General features: G+C 45.7%; 1 protein-coding gene across 3 annotated transcripts in view; it reads left to right on the plus strand.

Moving 5' to 3' along the window:
* Window positions 1–16,630, plus strand: part of LOC143963522 (NACHT, LRR and PYD domains-containing protein 3-like) — a 262,510-nt gene that overhangs the window by 195,700 nt on the left and 50,180 nt on the right. For all 3 annotated transcript variants that reach the window (XM_077473192.1, XM_077473191.1, XM_077473193.1), the window contains exon 2: window positions 5,769–5,836. In XM_077473192.1, the coding sequence (XP_077329318.1) occupies window positions 5,800–5,836 (37 nt within the window). In that variant the 5' untranslated portion in view covers window positions 5,769–5,799. The remainder of the gene's footprint in view (window positions 1–5,768; window positions 5,837–16,630) is intronic.

Here is a 16,630-nt window from a genome sequence, read left to right on the forward strand (position 1 = left end):
ATCCTATCCTCCTTATGTATTTATACATTGAGATCATATCCCCCTTATGTATTTATACATGGAGATCATATCCCCCTTATGTATTAATACACGGTGATCATTGTAACAATATCACATACTGGACACAAGAAAAGCTGTAGCTAGTGGCCATGTTATTTGAGAAACTCGGGGCAGCCATGACAGCTTGGCTAACAGTTAAACTTTGCAGTAGAAATCTGAACCCTCTCCCTCCTCCCTTATTTCCAGGAATTCATAGCTTTATACTTCAAAGAAGTTGTTATCTCACCCTAGAGAACCATCATTAGGCCTGTGAAAACAACTAATGTTGGCCTGGCAGGATGTCCAGGCCTATCATAAAACTGTCACCCTCTCAATCCAGAGAACCAACAGATACCAGTCGTAAATAGACATGTGCATTCGTTTTCATCTGAATTTCAGGTATTTTTGTTATTGTTTTAACAAATGATAACGAACGTGCAGAATCCGAAAACCAAAAAATCCAACATAAACAAATGCTTTATTATTTTGTTGCAACAGTTAATATAGATAGGAGATTCAAAATGACGCTGACAATAGCGATCTGTGTCCATCGAACCTGTGGTTGAATGTGCCTAACTTTAGCTCTATTAGTTCAAGATTATTCTACATAGAGAGAAAAGATTTGATATGAAGATTCGGCGAAGCAGTCGCCGCAAATGGACATTTTTGGTCAAATGCTCTGCCCATAGGCTATAGAAGAATTCTAATGTTGGTTGACTAATATTAATAATGAATAAATATAATAATTACTAGTGTCATACAACATTAGAGTTCTACTATAGCTTGTAGGTGGAACATTCGACTGGAAATGTACGATTTCGGTGTCGTACAGTTTAGCTGCTCCGTCAAATCTTAGAACATTCAACAGATGCCATAAGCCTTCAATGACAGATTCAACCTTAATTATTTCGGATTGTCGGACGAATGCATTTTTTACGAAACAAAATAAATAAAAACAAATTTTGGGCGTAACTAAATAAATGTATTTTTTGGACAAAAACTAAATTCTGAAACAAAATATTTCAGAGTCTACATGTCTAGTCGTAAATACCTTAATACAGATAAATCTTAAACAGTTGGGATAGTTCTGAAATTTCAGCATGTTTCATAACTTCCAAATTAATAATAGCACAGCCATAATATGGACATATTTAGTTTCCTCAAATAATTTGTAACATTTCAAGTCCAGACACCCCTATGTCAGATTATATGGGAAACCACTGGTACCCCTTATTTCTCCTAGCTAGGGATGAGCCAAACACCCCCGGGTTCGGTTCACACCAGAACATATCGAACAGGCAAAAAATTCTGAAGAACACACGAACACCGTTAAAGTCTATGGGACAGGAACATGAAAAATTAAAAGTTATTGTCATAAAAAGTGTTTGGGGACCCGGGTCCTGCCCCAAGTGACATGTATCAATATAACTTTTTTTTTTAAAACATCCGTTTTTTTGGGAGCAGTGATTCTATTAATGCTTAACCACTTCAGCCCTGGTGTATAGTCATATGACGCCCGCAGATGGGATCTCCCATCCTGGGCGGGCGCGAGCACCTGCGTCATTGCTCGGGACCCGGAGAGCATGCCCGGCGGCCGCGATGTCCGTCGGACAACCGTGATTGCTCGGGAACACAGCAGGACCATGGATCTGTGTATGTAAACACACAGATCCACATCCTGTCAGTGGAGAGGAGACCAATGGTGTGTTCTCAGTACAGAGGAAGACTGATCGGTCTCCTCCCCTTGTGAGTCCCCTCCCTCCACAGTTAGAATCACTCCCATAGGGAACATATTAACCCCTGCAGCGCCCTCTGGTGTTAACCCCTTCCCTGCCAGTCACATTTACACAGTAATCAGTGCAAGTTTATAGCACAAATCGCTGTGTAAATGTGAATGGTCCCAAAAATTTGTCAAAGGTGTCCAATGTGTCCGCCATAATGTCACAGTCACGAAAAAAATGCAGATTGCCACCATTACTAGTAAAAAAATGCCATAAATCTGTCCCCTATTTTGTAGATGCTATCACTTTTGCATAAACCAATCAATATACGCTTATTGCGATTTTTTTTTTTTTTTACCAAAAATATGTAGAAGAATACATATTGGCCTAAACTGAGGAAAAAAATGTTTTTATTTTTAAAAATGTGATATTTATTATCGCAAAAAGGAGAAAATAGTGTTTTTTTTTTTTCAAAATTGTCGCACTTTTTTGTTTATAGTGCAAAAAATACAAACCGCAGAGGTGATCAAATACCACCAAAATAAAGCTCTATTTGTGGGGAAAAAAAGGACATCAATTGTTTGGGTACAACTTCACATGACCATGCAATTGTCAGTTAAAGAGGCGCAGTGCCAAATCACAAAAAAGTGCTCTGGTAAGGAAGGGGGTAAAATCCTCTGGGGCTGAAGTGGTTAAAGTGAAACAGTAAAAATGAAATATTGCTTCAGATATCGTGCCTGGGGGGTGTCTATAGTATTCCTGTAAAGTAGCACAGTTTTCCCGTGTTTAGAACAATCCCACAGCAAAATGACATTTCTAAATAAAAATTGTCATTTGAAACTGATCGTGTCTGTAATGAATTGTCGGGTCTCGGCAATATAGATAAAATTCATGAAAAAAAGTGCATGGGTTGCCCCAGTCCATTACCAGGCTCTTTGGGTCTGGTATGTATATTAAGGAGAACCCCAAACCAAAACATAAAACAAAATGGCGGGGGTCCCCATAAAATCCATACCAGGATCTTCAGGTCTGATATGGAAATTAAGGGGAACCCTGCACCAAATTAAAAAGAAATGACGTAGGGTCCCCCCAAAATCAATACCAGATCCTTATCTGAGCACGCAACCTGGCAGGCTGTAGGAAAAGAGGGAGGACAAGAGAGCACCCCCCTGAACCATACCAGGCCACATGCCCTCAACATGGGGAGGGTGCGTTGGAGTAGCCCCACAAAGCACCTTGTCCCCATGTTGATGCGGACAAGGGCCTCATCCCCACAACCCTTGCCCGGTGGTTGTGGGGGTATGCGGGCGGGGGGCTTATCAGAATCTGGAAGCCCCCTTTAACAAGGGGACCCCCAGATCCCAGCCCCCCTATGTGAATTGGTAACAGGGTACATTGTAAATTGTAAAAAATGTAAATTGTAAAAAAGACAAGTCCTTTATTAACCACTTAAGGACCAGGCCTCTTTTTCAGACTTGGTGTTTACATGTTTAAAACAGTTTTTTTTGCTAGAAAATTACTTAGAACCCCCAAACATTTTATATTGTTTTTTTTTCTAACACCCTAGAGAATAAAATGGCGGTCATTGAAATACTTTTTTTTACACCTTATTTGCGCAGCGGTCTTACAAGCGCACTTTTTTGGGAAAAAATTCACTTTTTTAAATAAAAAAATAAGACAGCAGTAAAATTAGCCCAATTTTTTTTTTATATTGTGAAAGATAATGGTACGCCGAGTAAATTGATACCCAACATGTCACGCTTCAAAATTGCGCCCGCTCGTGGAATGGTGTCAAACTTTTAGCCTCAAAAATCTCCATAAGCGACACTTAAAAAATTCTACAGGTTGCATTTTTTGCGTTACAGTGGAGGTCTAGGGCTAGAATTATTGCTCTCGCTCTACCGATCGCGGCGATACCTCACATGTGTGGTTTCACCACCGTTTTCATATGCGGGCGCTACTCACGTATGCACTCGCTTCTGTGTGCGAGCTCGTCGTGACGGGGTGTTTTTAATTTTTTTTTTTTTTTCTTATTTATTTTAATTGATTTTATTTATTTTTACACTGTTTAAAAAAAAAAAATGGATCACTTTTATTCCTATTACAAGGAATGTAAACATCCCTTGTAATAGAAAAAAGCATGACAGGTCCTCTTAAATATGAGATCTGGGGTCAAAAAGTCCTCAGATCTCATATTTGGGCTAAAATGCAAAAAAAAAAAAATAAATAAATAAAAAAAGAAAATCTGATATTTAAAAAAAATATACCTTTAAGAGGTATGGGCGGATGCGCCGCGGAGACCACCGTTATCGTACAGCCGACCGCCGCCTGAAGTGATGGATATCTCGGTTGTGGCAGCAGCTGCTGCCGTTACCGAGATATCCCTCTTCAAAAATAGGATGTACATCGTCGTGCGGCGGTCGGCAAGTGGTTAAAGAATAAAAAAAAAATGTCCCACAATGTAAATCCATGCTGCCTGACAAACCGAAGAAAAAAAGCCGCAACCGTTTCACATCCATGGTAGGCTCCTGAAAAAGCGACGCTTCTTCTGGGTGACACTTCTTATATAGCTAAGGGCGGGGCCACCAGGTGATGTAAACAAGTAACCCCACCACTCTGACGCCATGGGGGCTTCCCGCAGGCTTCCTTACTCCTATGGTCCTCCTGTGTTCCTCTGGTTCCCCTCGTGCTCCTCTGGTTCCCCTCCTTTACCCCCCCTGCACTGGTACCCCCACAGCGCTCACCTCCTCCCCCTTGTTGTGTAGTGCAGGCTGAATAAAAAATGTGATCCTCATCATGGAGAAGCTCATAATATGATCTGGGTGGCAGCTACACAAAGTTATAACATATTCTTCCTTGGCACCCATTCTCCTGGTCTTTCCTTCCCCCGCTCTCCATCTAGATTACCTACAGCAGCAGACAGGATGGATAGTGGGGGAAGGAAAGACCAGGAAAGTGAGTGCCGAGGAAGGTTGTGTTATAACCTTGTGTTGCTGTCTTCCTGATCATATGATGGGCTTCTCTGTGCTCAGTATCATGTTTTTATTCAGCCTACACTACATGACTAGCCAGGAAGAAGATGTGAGCAATGCAGGGGTACCAGAGGAGGGGGACAGAGGAGTGAAGGGGGGCATGTTCTGAAGAAGGGGCAGGAACCGGCGTGGCAGCTGGGTCAGCTTTGACGGGTATGTACCGATCCCTGAATTTTCCTTCTGCAGCAGTTGAAAGCTAGGGGGAGGTAAAGGAGGAGAAGCGGCTTTTCAGCTGTTGCAGGAGGATCAGTACCAGCTGCAGCACCCCTCTCAATGCTGCACCCAGGGCAGCCTCCCCCCTGCCCCCTGGTTTCGTCCCTGGCCAGGAATATTAATAGGTCATGAATAATTATAATTATATATAAAAAAACTTACATATCAGTATACTGTACAGTATAGTCTGTGCTAAAGGAATGTACACAGATCCCACCCATTAAAGTGTCCTGTACACCTTTCCCTGACAAAGTGGCCACTAAAGAGACACAAAATTCATTAATGGTGTTTAACCTTTTTATGAACAATAATTACCGACCTTCCTGAAGAATCCACTTGGAAGCATCTTATTATTGAATGGAGGTCTCTGCTGATCACACATCGCTTCTATTTTGGCGTATTCTCATTTTTATTACCTGACCTCTCTATAGACATCTTACTGGCTGATCCTTTGGTGCTGGTTAGTACCAGTCTTGGCTATGAATGGCACAGATTTGTGGAGGTGACACCTAAATATATGGGCATGTAAAAATTGGGGCCTTAAACAGGGTAAAATTCCTTTGTGACCCCCGAGATACCAATCAGATGAATGCTGGAATGAAGTTATTTATTGACCATCATAGTTATGGGCTGTAAATGACAGAAGTCCATTTCAGATCTTCCCAGATTGGACACCTAGACAGCCAATCGTTATTCACATAAGGAAGCAAATTCCTGTTCATTGCACTACAAATTATTTTATTATTGTTTGGTCTCTTTCCAGGTGATGTCATCTCGGGTCATCTTCTGATGTCATGGCGACCTCTTCCTCCTCATCCTCCTCCCCACAAGGTATGACTGCTGATCCTGACCATCCTTTCCAATGTTTTCCTCCATCTCACATCTCCAGAGATTGGAATTAGATGATAGGACATCTTATGTCTCCATAGTCTGGACATTTCCTGTAGACATCTGGTCAGTCCACCCATTAGAAGAGTTCAGGATCTTTTCATCAACTCCACCATCACATTCCCGTCTCTTCAGATTGTATTTATCATTGATGGAAATGATCTTCTGAGATGGTCCAGTGATCCATAATGACTGGAGGACCCCAAATGTTATGGTGATTAGTGTAGTGGTCGGGGGAATCCTTTGTCTATAATCCTAAGGAGAAAACAGCCCCGTGTCACATGACACATACTGCTGGGAGATTTGGGGGTAATCAGAGTTCTTAGTTCACACTGATCAGATACATCATTATTCAGGGGGGAGGTTTCTTAAATGATTTATAGTTTATTTTAGTTAACTATGAAACAATAATGTTTAAAACCCCTACATATACATTAGGAGGTCTATATATACATAAAAATATTATGAGCTTGTGTCATTTCTACAACCATCACTGATAATCCCCATAATTTGTCTAACAGGTTTACTTCCTATAATCTTCAGCTCCATCTAGTGGCCATAATACAGTATTTTCTTGATATACCTCAACCAGTAATATATGACATTATGGCCACTAGATGGAGCTGAAGATTATAGGAAATAAACATATTACACACATTATGTGAATTATTAATGAAGGTAATTATTTTAATAAATAGCCCCCTAATATATATTTTTTTAACAAATGGCTCCCAATATTCATCCGAGATGTAACTTACCACTATGGAAGCAATCATGTTAGATTACCACAGTGAAACCAATCTCTCCATAGGATAATGTACATATAGACATATTGGGGGATAATTTAATTTCCCTTCCCTCCTATATGCTCTTTATAGCATTGCCAGCTGCCAGTACAGACTTGCAGTGCCTTGAAAAAGTATTCATACCCCTTGAACTTTCCACATTTTGTCATGTTACAACCAAAAACATAAATGTATTTTATTGGGATTTATTATGATAGACCAGGGATTTGCAATTAGCGGACCTCCAGCTGTTGCAGAACTACAAGTCGCATGAAGCATAGAAAGACTCTGACAGCCACAAGAATGACACCCAGAGGCAGAGGCATGATGGGACTTGTAATTTTGCAACAGATGGAGGTCTGATAATTGCATATCCCTGTGATAGACAAACACAAAGTGGACATTAATTTTAAAGTTAAAGGAAAATGAAAAATGGTTTTCAAAATGTTTTACAAATAAATATGTGAAAAGAGAACTGTGACGGAACCGATCCCACACTCCGATTGAGTGCTTCTGTCAGTATACCGCTTCCTAAGTCTGAATATAGAGATCAGATATTCCAACCATTCACAAGCACAAAACAAGACGAGACTTGATTAGTGCTAACATGGACTGATTTATTAGAACCAAAATGCCAAGTATTTATAATACAGTAGAAGACTAAAACCTAACCTAAATAGCATGAGCTGATTATCTAAATCAACACTCAGACTAGTTGACTGAGGGATAGGACTTTTCGGCTCCTAGCTCACTAACAATGCAATAAACATTACCATAAACATAAACACAGGGTTAATTAGCACAAACAACAATGTGTGAATACTCAGACTAGACTCATTTACACAACAGACAGGTGGCTGAAGTTCATGACATTAGCAGGATGCCTGTGGCCAATCATAGCTCAGGCTGTGTAGTACACGCCCCACACTATATAAGGCCACCAGCACGGCGGCCTTATGTAGTGTGTTGGCGTCTGCAGGAGTTAGTGGGTGTTCTCTGTGTACCTTCAGCGCAGTATACACCTGTATCTACCTATTTAACATTATTGCTCTTCTCTAATTGAGCTATCAGCCATCTGCAGGAGTTTCTGGGTGTTGTCTGCGTGCCCTGAGTGCAGTATACACCTTTATCCACCTATATAGCTATATTTCTCTTCTGTAATTGAGCTATCAGCCATCTGCAGGCGTTTCTGGGTGTTGTCTGTGTGACCTGAGTGCAGTATACAACATTATCCACCTTGCCTCCAGCACAGCACTGTATACACTGGTATCTACCCTTTAATTCCTGTTGTTCTATAATAAAGGCATCTGCAGGAGTTAGTGGGTGTTGTGTGCCTCCAGCACAATATACACTACCCAATTTCTGGTTTTCCCATCTCCCTTCAGGCCATTACCATGTCTGGAAGGCCAACAAGGAGAGGCAGACAGGCACGAGCTGATAAAAGAGGGCAAACAGGCTCTGTGTCTAGAGACAACAGTGCTGGTCGTGGACACGGTGCATCATAATCAGCACGTGGCCGTGAGACACGCTTGTCCTTATTTTCGGAAGCTGGACGCGTTGAGCCACATCATGCCGAAGACTTGGTAGAGTGGATGACCAAGCCCTCTTCATCCTCCTCATCCTCTCTCACCCAGGCTCAGGGTACTAGCAAAGCAGCTGCCAACGCATCCTCTTCCCTCGTCTCAATGTCATTATCAGTAACTCCTTCCCTAGACCCACCACGTCCCCCTGAGGAGTCTCCTGAACTCTTTGAGCACAGTGTTGGGTACATGCTTCAGGAGGATACCCAGTGTTTTGTAGGCTCTGATGATGATACTCAGCTAGAGGAAGGCAGTAGCGTGAGCGCAGAGAGAGGGGATGCTCAAGAAGGACAGCAATCTAGCAGTCATGTTCCACACGCTGCAGCATACTGCCAGGTTTGCTCCAGCGATGAAGAGGTAGAGGATGATGAGGGCACTGACTCCACGTGGGTGCCTGGTAGGAGAGAGGAGGAGGAGGCACATCTCAAATGAGGCAGGATGCCCTCCGGGGGCCAGCTTAGGGGCAGCACACTGACTAAATCACACCGCAGAGCTCCGCCTGTGCAGGGTGCTGCCTCTGCGCGTTATTCTAAATGTTATTTGGTGTGGGCCTTTTTTGAGACGAGTGCATCAGATCGCACCGCTGCTATTTGCAACATATGTCTCAAGCGTATCTCGCGTGGCCAAAACATCAGCCGCTTGGGCACCACATGCTTGACCAGACACATGTTGACTTGCCATGCAGCTCGTTGGCAAGCGTACCTCAAAGACCCACACCAAAGAACAAAGCGGACCTCTCTTTGCTCCTCATCAGTTGGGATCTCCAACCCCACTAGACCTTCAGTCCTCTCTGAAACCTGCTCTGAGAGGAATGAAGGTGTAGAATTAGGTTTGTCACAGCCAAGTGCTTCCGGGCACTCTGCTAGTAGTACACCCACGTCCGATTGTAGCAGGCAAATTTCCCTGCCCCAGCTGCTGGACCGTAGAAAGACATTCACTCCCAGCCATACACATGCCCAGCAGTTGAATACTAGCTTGGCTAAATTGCTAGCACTTCAACTGCTACCTTTTCAGTTGGTAGACTCAGCCCCCTTCCGTGAGTTTGTGCAATGTGCGGTTCCTCAGTGGCAGGTCCCCAAACACAACTTTTTCTCATGGAAGGCGATTCCGGCTCTCTACCGGCATGTGGAAGGCAATGTCCTTGCCTCGCTGTACAGGATGGACAGCGGTAAGGTGCATATTACCACTGACTCATGGTCCAGCAGGCATGAATAGGGACATTACCTGTCTTTCACGGCCCATTGGGTCACTCTTCTGGCAGCTGGGAAGGATGCAGGACAAGGTGCAATAGTGTTGGAGGTTGTTCCACCACCACACCTCCAAAATGCTACTACTGATTGTCACACACCTTTCTCCTCCACCCCCTCCTCTTCCTCCATGGCCTCTTCCAGTGCTCTGTCCTCGGAACCAGTGGTGCTCCGTAGGCGTTCAAGGGGCTACGCAAGTACACAGGTAAAACAGTGCCATGCCGTGATTGCGCTGCTTTGTTTGGGGGACAGGAGCCACACTGGGGCAGATATTTTGTCAGCTCCGCAGGGGCAGGCCGAAAGGTGGTTGACGCCACGCCAGCTTAAGCCAGGATTGGTGGTTTGCAACAATGGCACCAACCTCCTCTCCGCCCTCCGACAGGGACAACTGACCCATGTACCCTGTGTGGCTCACGTCCTTTACCTGGTGGTGCAGCGGTTCTTGGGCAGGTACCTGGGCTTACAGGATGTCCTGAACCAGGCCAGGAAAGTCTGTGTGCATTTCCGCCGATCATTTAATGCCTGTGCTCGGCTGGCTGAGCTCCAAAAGAAGTTGAACCTGCCCAAGAACCGCCTTATATGTGACATGCCCATCAGGTGGAACTCAACGTTGGCCATGCTGCAGCGGCTGCATACGCAGCAGAGGGTCATCAATGAGTACCTGTGCAACTACGGCACCAGGACAGGGTCAGTGGAGCTCGGTTTTTTCTCACCACGCCAGTGGGGCATGATCAGGGATGCATGCACTGTCCTGTCACCGTTTGAGTAGGCTACAAGGATGGTGAGCAATAAGAGTGCATGCATAAGTGACACTGTACCTCTTGTCCACCTGTTGGAGCATACGCAATATGGAATAATGGACAGGGCACTTGAGGCAAAACAGAGGAAGGAAGAGGAGGGCTTCCTTGCCTCTCAAAGTCCCCTTTATCCAGACAGTGTTCCTGCTGTCCCACCCATCACACAGGAAGAGGAGGAGGAGGATGATTCTGTCAGCATGAAGGTGGAGGCTGGCACTCAGCAGCGGCAGTCTTGTAGGGATGATTTACAGTCCCAAGAAACCTGTGGACTTGTACGTGGCTGGGAGGAGGTAGCTGCGGATCATGTTGTCCTTAGTGACCCAGAGGACTCCGGACCAAATGCCTCAGCTAACCTACGCTGCTTGGCCTCCCTGATTCTGCAAAGCCTGCGGAAGAATCCTTGTATTCTTCGGAGCAAGGAGAGGGACCATTACTGGCTGGCCACTCTCCTTGATCCACGGTACACGTGTAAGGTTGATGACCTTATCTTGCCGTCGCAGAGGGAGCAGAGGATGAAACATCTCCAGGAGGCCTTGCAGAATGGTCTGTGCAACGCGTTCCCAGAGACTGGAAGGTTACAAACTCCTGGTCCTGGACAACATGTTGCTGAGGCATCGGTCATAAGGAGCGGTGGAGAATGTGGCCGTCTGACTGATGCGTTCAGACAATTTTTTAGTCCGCAGCCCCAAGGTATGACCGGTTCCAACAACCATCGCCAGCGTCTGATTTACATGGTGCAGGAATACCTAGGGGCAAGGTCAGACTTGGACACCTTTCTCACCGAAAATCCTCTGGCTTACTGGGTCTTGAGGATGGATCACTGGCCAGAGCTTGCACAGTATGCAATTGAGCTACTGGCCTGTCCTGCATCCAGCGTTCTTTTGGAACGCACCTTCAGTGCTGCTGGTGGATTTGTTACCGATCACAGGGTGCGCCTGTCTACCGACTCGGTTGATCGACTGACCTTCATCAAGATGAATCAGTCTTGGATCACCCACAGCTACCAACCACCTGAAGCTGATGTAACCGAATCATTTTTTTTTTAAATATCACATCCCTTCAAGACTGCCTATGCTGAGTGACTGTCTATCCTCTTCCTCCTCCGCTGATATGTTGGAAGAACATTTTTGGTTCTGGGTGATGCCACCAGCCCAATTTTTCAGCCCCATTTTAACAGGGGCGTGTAATTACAATTTTTGATGCAATGCTTTGCAGCAGGGCTCATTCCTGCACTACAACTAGAGTATATGGGAGAGGTTGCAGTGTATATGCCCAATTTTTCAGCCCCTGTTTAACAGGGTGTCAGGAACCATGAAACAGACAGAGACAGAAGTACAATCAAATCACACTGTTTATTAATAAAAATAAAAAGGTAAATAGAAAAAGCGTAGACAAGCAAGCCAGAGTCCAGTAGCCAGATTGGGTAGTCAGCCAGTTCAAAGTTCATAAAACAGATCAGGTAATCAGCCAATCCAGATGTCGGGATCCAAGGTGAGCAACTGCAAGCAGGAAGGAAGCCAGTCTTGAAACAACAGCAGGAGATGGTTCCTAGTGATGTGACCAAACATGAAGGCAATGGAGAAATGAGCTTGGAGACTTTAAATAGGCAGGCCAGACGAGCATCATCGGAAACAGCTTTTAACAGCGGAGAGAGAAAAGATCTGGCAATTAGCCGACAGCTGAGCGGCCAGCCAAGAGGAGGAAGGGCTAAGGCAGCCCTGACAGTACCCCCCCCTCAGAGGGCCACTGGGCTTGTGGGGAAAAAGTCTATGGAGGAGGACAGGGGCATGTACGTCCGAGGATGAAAACCCAGGAGCGTTCCTCTGGACTGTACCCCTTCCAATGCACCAGGTACTGTATGCGCCCACAGAACCTATGGGAGTCAACAATGGATTGTACCTCATACTCCTCATGGTTCTCAACCTGAATAGGGTGAGGACATGGCACCGAGGTGGTAAATCGGTTACAGACTAACGGTTTCAATAAGGAGACCTGAAACACATTTGAGATGCGCATACTTGGTGGAAGTTCCAATGCGTAAGCTACTGGGTTAATCCTGCGAAGGATACGGAATGGCCCAATAAACCGAAGTGCAAACTTCAGTGAGGGAACACAAAGCCGGAGGTTGCGAGATGACAGCCAGACCCTGTCCCCAACCTGGTAGGAAGGTGCTGGCAGGCGTCTGCGGTCAGCATGGAGTCTGTACCTATCATTAGGATGACGCAAAGCCTCCTGGACTTGTGCCCAAGTGGAACAAAGACCACAGAGATGCTCCTCTATTGCAGGAATACTCTGTGGAACAAACAAGTCAGGCAACATGGAAGGTTGGAAACCATAATTCGCCATAAATGGAGACAATCGGGAGGCAGAATTCAAGGCACTGTTGTGAGCAAACTCTACCCAAGGTAATAGGTCAGACCAGTTGTTATCATGGTCAGAGATATAGCAATGTAGGAATTGCTCCAAGGACTGATTGGCTCATTCTGCGGGTGATATGCAGAAGAGAACACAAGCTGGATTCCCAACTGTGCACAAAAGGCTCACCAGAACCAAGAGACAAACTGACTGCCCCTATCCAAGACAATCACCTTGGGTAGCCCATTTAAGCGAAAGATCTCCTGAGCAAAAATGGAAGCCAGTTCCTTAGAGGTGGGCAACTTCTTAAGTGGAATACAATGACACATCTTTGAGAACCGGTCAACCACCATAAGGATAACAGTGTTGCCTTGGGAGTTGGGCAATTCCACAATGAAATCCATAGACAGGTGAGTCCAGGGCCTCTCTCCATTGGGTATGGGTTGTAGGAGGCCCACTGGAACGTGTCATGGAGTCTTACTCTGAGCACACATGGGACAGGCAGCTACGAAAGCAGTAACATCAGCCCGTAGACTAGGCCACCAGAATTGTTGGGAGATGGCCCAAATGAGTTGATTCTTCCCAGGATGGCAGCTGCCTTGGGAGAATGATAAGTCTGGAGCACTGCAGTACGGAGACTCTCTGGGACAAAGCAGCGGTCACAAGGTTTATCAGGAGGAGCATGGACCTGAGCAGCAAGAATTTTGTCACCCAAAGGAGAAGTAAGACTGGTGCGAACCGTAGCCAAGATACGATCAGGAGGAATCATAGGAACCGGAACCGACTCCGACTTGGAAGTGAAGGAAAATTGTTGTGACAAGGCATCAGCCCTTACATTCTTAGTACCGGGTAAGAATGAGACAATGTAATTAAAGCTCGACAAGAAAAGAGCCCATCGCGCCCTTCTGGGAGAGAGTCACTTAGCCTCAGACAAGAATGTAAGATTCTTATGGTCAGTAAGAAAAAGAATGGGCACATTGGTACCTTCAAAGGAGATGTCTCCATTCTTTCAGGGCTAAAATGATCGCCAACAGCTCTCTGTCACCAATCTCATAATTGCACTCAGCGGGTGACAATTTCTTGGAAAAGTAGCCACACGGATGCATAGAGCTCTCAGAGTTAAGACGTTGGGACAGAAGGGCGCAAACTCCAGTCTCAGAAGCATCAACTTCTAGGATAAAAGGATGTACCAACACAGGAGCAGAAACAAAGGCAGCCGTGAGAGTCTCAAAGGCCTTAATGGACTCCGAAACCAACTCTGTGGGTTACCGTCCTTTCTGGTCATATCAGTCAGAGGCTTGACCAGAGACGAGAAGTTACGAATAAACTTCCGATAGTAATTGGCAAAGCCCAGGAAAAGCTGCAGAGGACGTAAACCCACGGGTCGAGGCCACTGTAGGACTGCAGAAAGTTTCTCTGGGTCCATTGAAAAACCAGCAGTGGAAATGACATAGCCCAGGAATGTAACCTGTTCACAATGGAACTCGCACTTCTCCAGTTTACAATAGAGATTGTTCTCTCTTAGTTTCTGAAGTACACGACAGACATCTGTGTGGGGGCTCTCCAGGGACTTGGAAAATATGAGGATATCATAGAGATAAACCACCACACACAATTGCAACAAATCTCGGAGGACATCATTAATAAATTCCTGGAAAACTGCCGGGGGATTACAAAGGCCATTACCAGGTATTCATAATGGCCTGTTCTGGTATTAAACGCAGTCTTCCACTCGTCGCCCTCCTTAATGCGCACAAGACTGTATGCCCCTCTCAGGTCAAGATTTGTGAAAACCGTTGCTCCCTTGAGGCAGTAAAATAACTCAGCAATCAATGGAATTGGATAGGCATTCTTAATCGTGATACGATTGAGACCCCTATAATCTATACAAGGTCTCAGTTCACCGCTCTTCTTTTTCACAAAGAAGAAACCAGCACCAGCAGGAGATGAAGATTTGCGGGTGAAACCTCTAGAAAGTGCGTCAGCAACATACTCCTCCATGGCCTTATCCTCCAAGACCGACAAAGGGTAAACCCGGCCACAAGGAGGTATGGCACCAGGTTGAAGGTCAATTGCGCAATCATAAGGGCCAAAATCGCGGTACTCCTCTGGCAGGGAGGGGAGTGAAGCAGTGCACAGGACCTTGGATACCTTCAGGAAGCATGTCTTACTGCATTGTGGTGACCAGGAGAGAACCTCAGCATGGAGCCAATCAAAAGAGGGGTTGTGCCTCTGTAACCAAGGATAGCCAATAACCAGTGGAGATCTGGGTGAGGAAATAACTTGGAATTGGATTATCTCATGGTGAAGAGCCCCTACGGCCATGGACAACGGAACCGTCTCATGAGTCACATGGGCAGGCTGTAAAGGTCTCCCATCAAGAGCCTCAATGGCAAGTGGAGTGTCACGCAACTTCAGCGGAATCGAGTGTTGCGAAACAAAAGCGGCATCAATGAACAGGCCTGCAGCCCCAGAGTCGATTAGAGTCTGTATCTCGATGGACGACTCAGCCCAACAAAGGGTGACCAAAACCAGGGGCTTATCCTTCTGGTTAACTGGGGACGAAACAACGCCACCTAAGGTCTGTCCATGACAGAGAGACCCGTGAAACCCAGGTGCATGGGTTCATCTTCATTCACCAACTCGGTACCAGGAGGCATGGGAGGTGAGGGAGGCATGGGTGGGACTACAAAGCTCGGAGGCAAATGTACAGGAGGCTTCCGCAAGTGCTTCCGCAAGTCTTTCTCTGAGTCTGGAGTCAATGAGGATGGCAAACGAGATCAAGCTCTCTAGCTCAGTGGGTATATCTCGGGTTGCTATCTCATCCTTGATGGAATCTGAGAGACCATGAGAAAAAGCAGCCAGGAGGGCCTCATTGTTCTAAGCAACCTCTGCTGCCAGAGTACGGAATTCAATAGCGTAGTCGGCAACAGTTCTCGTACTCTGTTTGATGGACATGAGGCACTGGGCAGAAGCGGAGCGTGCGGCAACATCAAAAACCCTTTTAAAGGAGACCACAAACTGAGGGTAATTTAAGACAACAGGTTTTTGCGTCTCCCATTGAGGGTTGGCCAAGGCCAAGGCTCTCTCAGAAAGCAAAGATATCACAAAACCTACTTTGCTTCTGTCCGTGGGAAATGCCTGGGGCAGCATTTGAAGTATATCTCAACCTGATTGAGAAACCCTCTGCATTGAACTGGATCGCCCCCAAATCCCTGGGGAAGCGGAGTAGAACCAGACATACCTCTTATAGAGGTAATACTCGAGGCGGGTGCCTGCACAGAGACTGGCGCAGCAGCAGGAATGGCCTGCGACTCAGGTTGTACCGGAGCAGCCACTGTGGGGGATTCCAGGTGAGCCGTGCGACTCAGGAGCGTTTGTTAAGCTATTGCAAACTGATCCATGCAGTGATCTTGCTCATCCAATCTGGAAAAAATATTACCAACAAGTGGATTGACTGTATCTTCTGAATTCATGGCCTTCACGTACTGTCAGGGACCATGAAACAGACAGAAGTAAAATCAAATCGCACTAGTTTATTAATAAAAATAAAAAGATAAATAGGAAAAAGCGTAGTCAAGCAAGCCAGGGTCCAGTAGCCAGATCGGGTAGTCAGCCAGTCCAAAGTTCATTAACCAGATCGGGTAATCAGCCAGTCCAGATGTCAGGGATCCAAGGTATGCAACTGCAAGCAGGAAGGAAGCCAGGAGGGATGTAGCAAACCAGTCTTGAAACAACAGCAGGAGATGGTTCCTAGTGATGTTACCAAATGTGAAGGCAATGGAGAAATGAGCTTGGAGACTTTAAATAGGCAGGCCAGACGAGCATCATCGGAAACAGCTGGTAACAGTGGAGAGAGAAGAGATCTGGCAATTAGCCAACAGCTGAGCGGCCAGCCGAGAGGAGGAAGGGCTAAGCCAGCCCTGACACAGTTGCATGTAATACAATTTTTGATGCAATGCTTTGCAGCAGG

This window comes from Lithobates pipiens, unplaced genomic scaffold (genome assembly GCF_037356315.1).
Source record: "Lithobates pipiens isolate NorthernLeopardFrog02 unplaced genomic scaffold, aLitPip1_a1.2 Scaffold_8, whole genome shotgun sequence".
Lineage (NCBI taxonomy): Eukaryota > Metazoa > Chordata > Amphibia > Anura > Ranidae > Lithobates > Lithobates pipiens.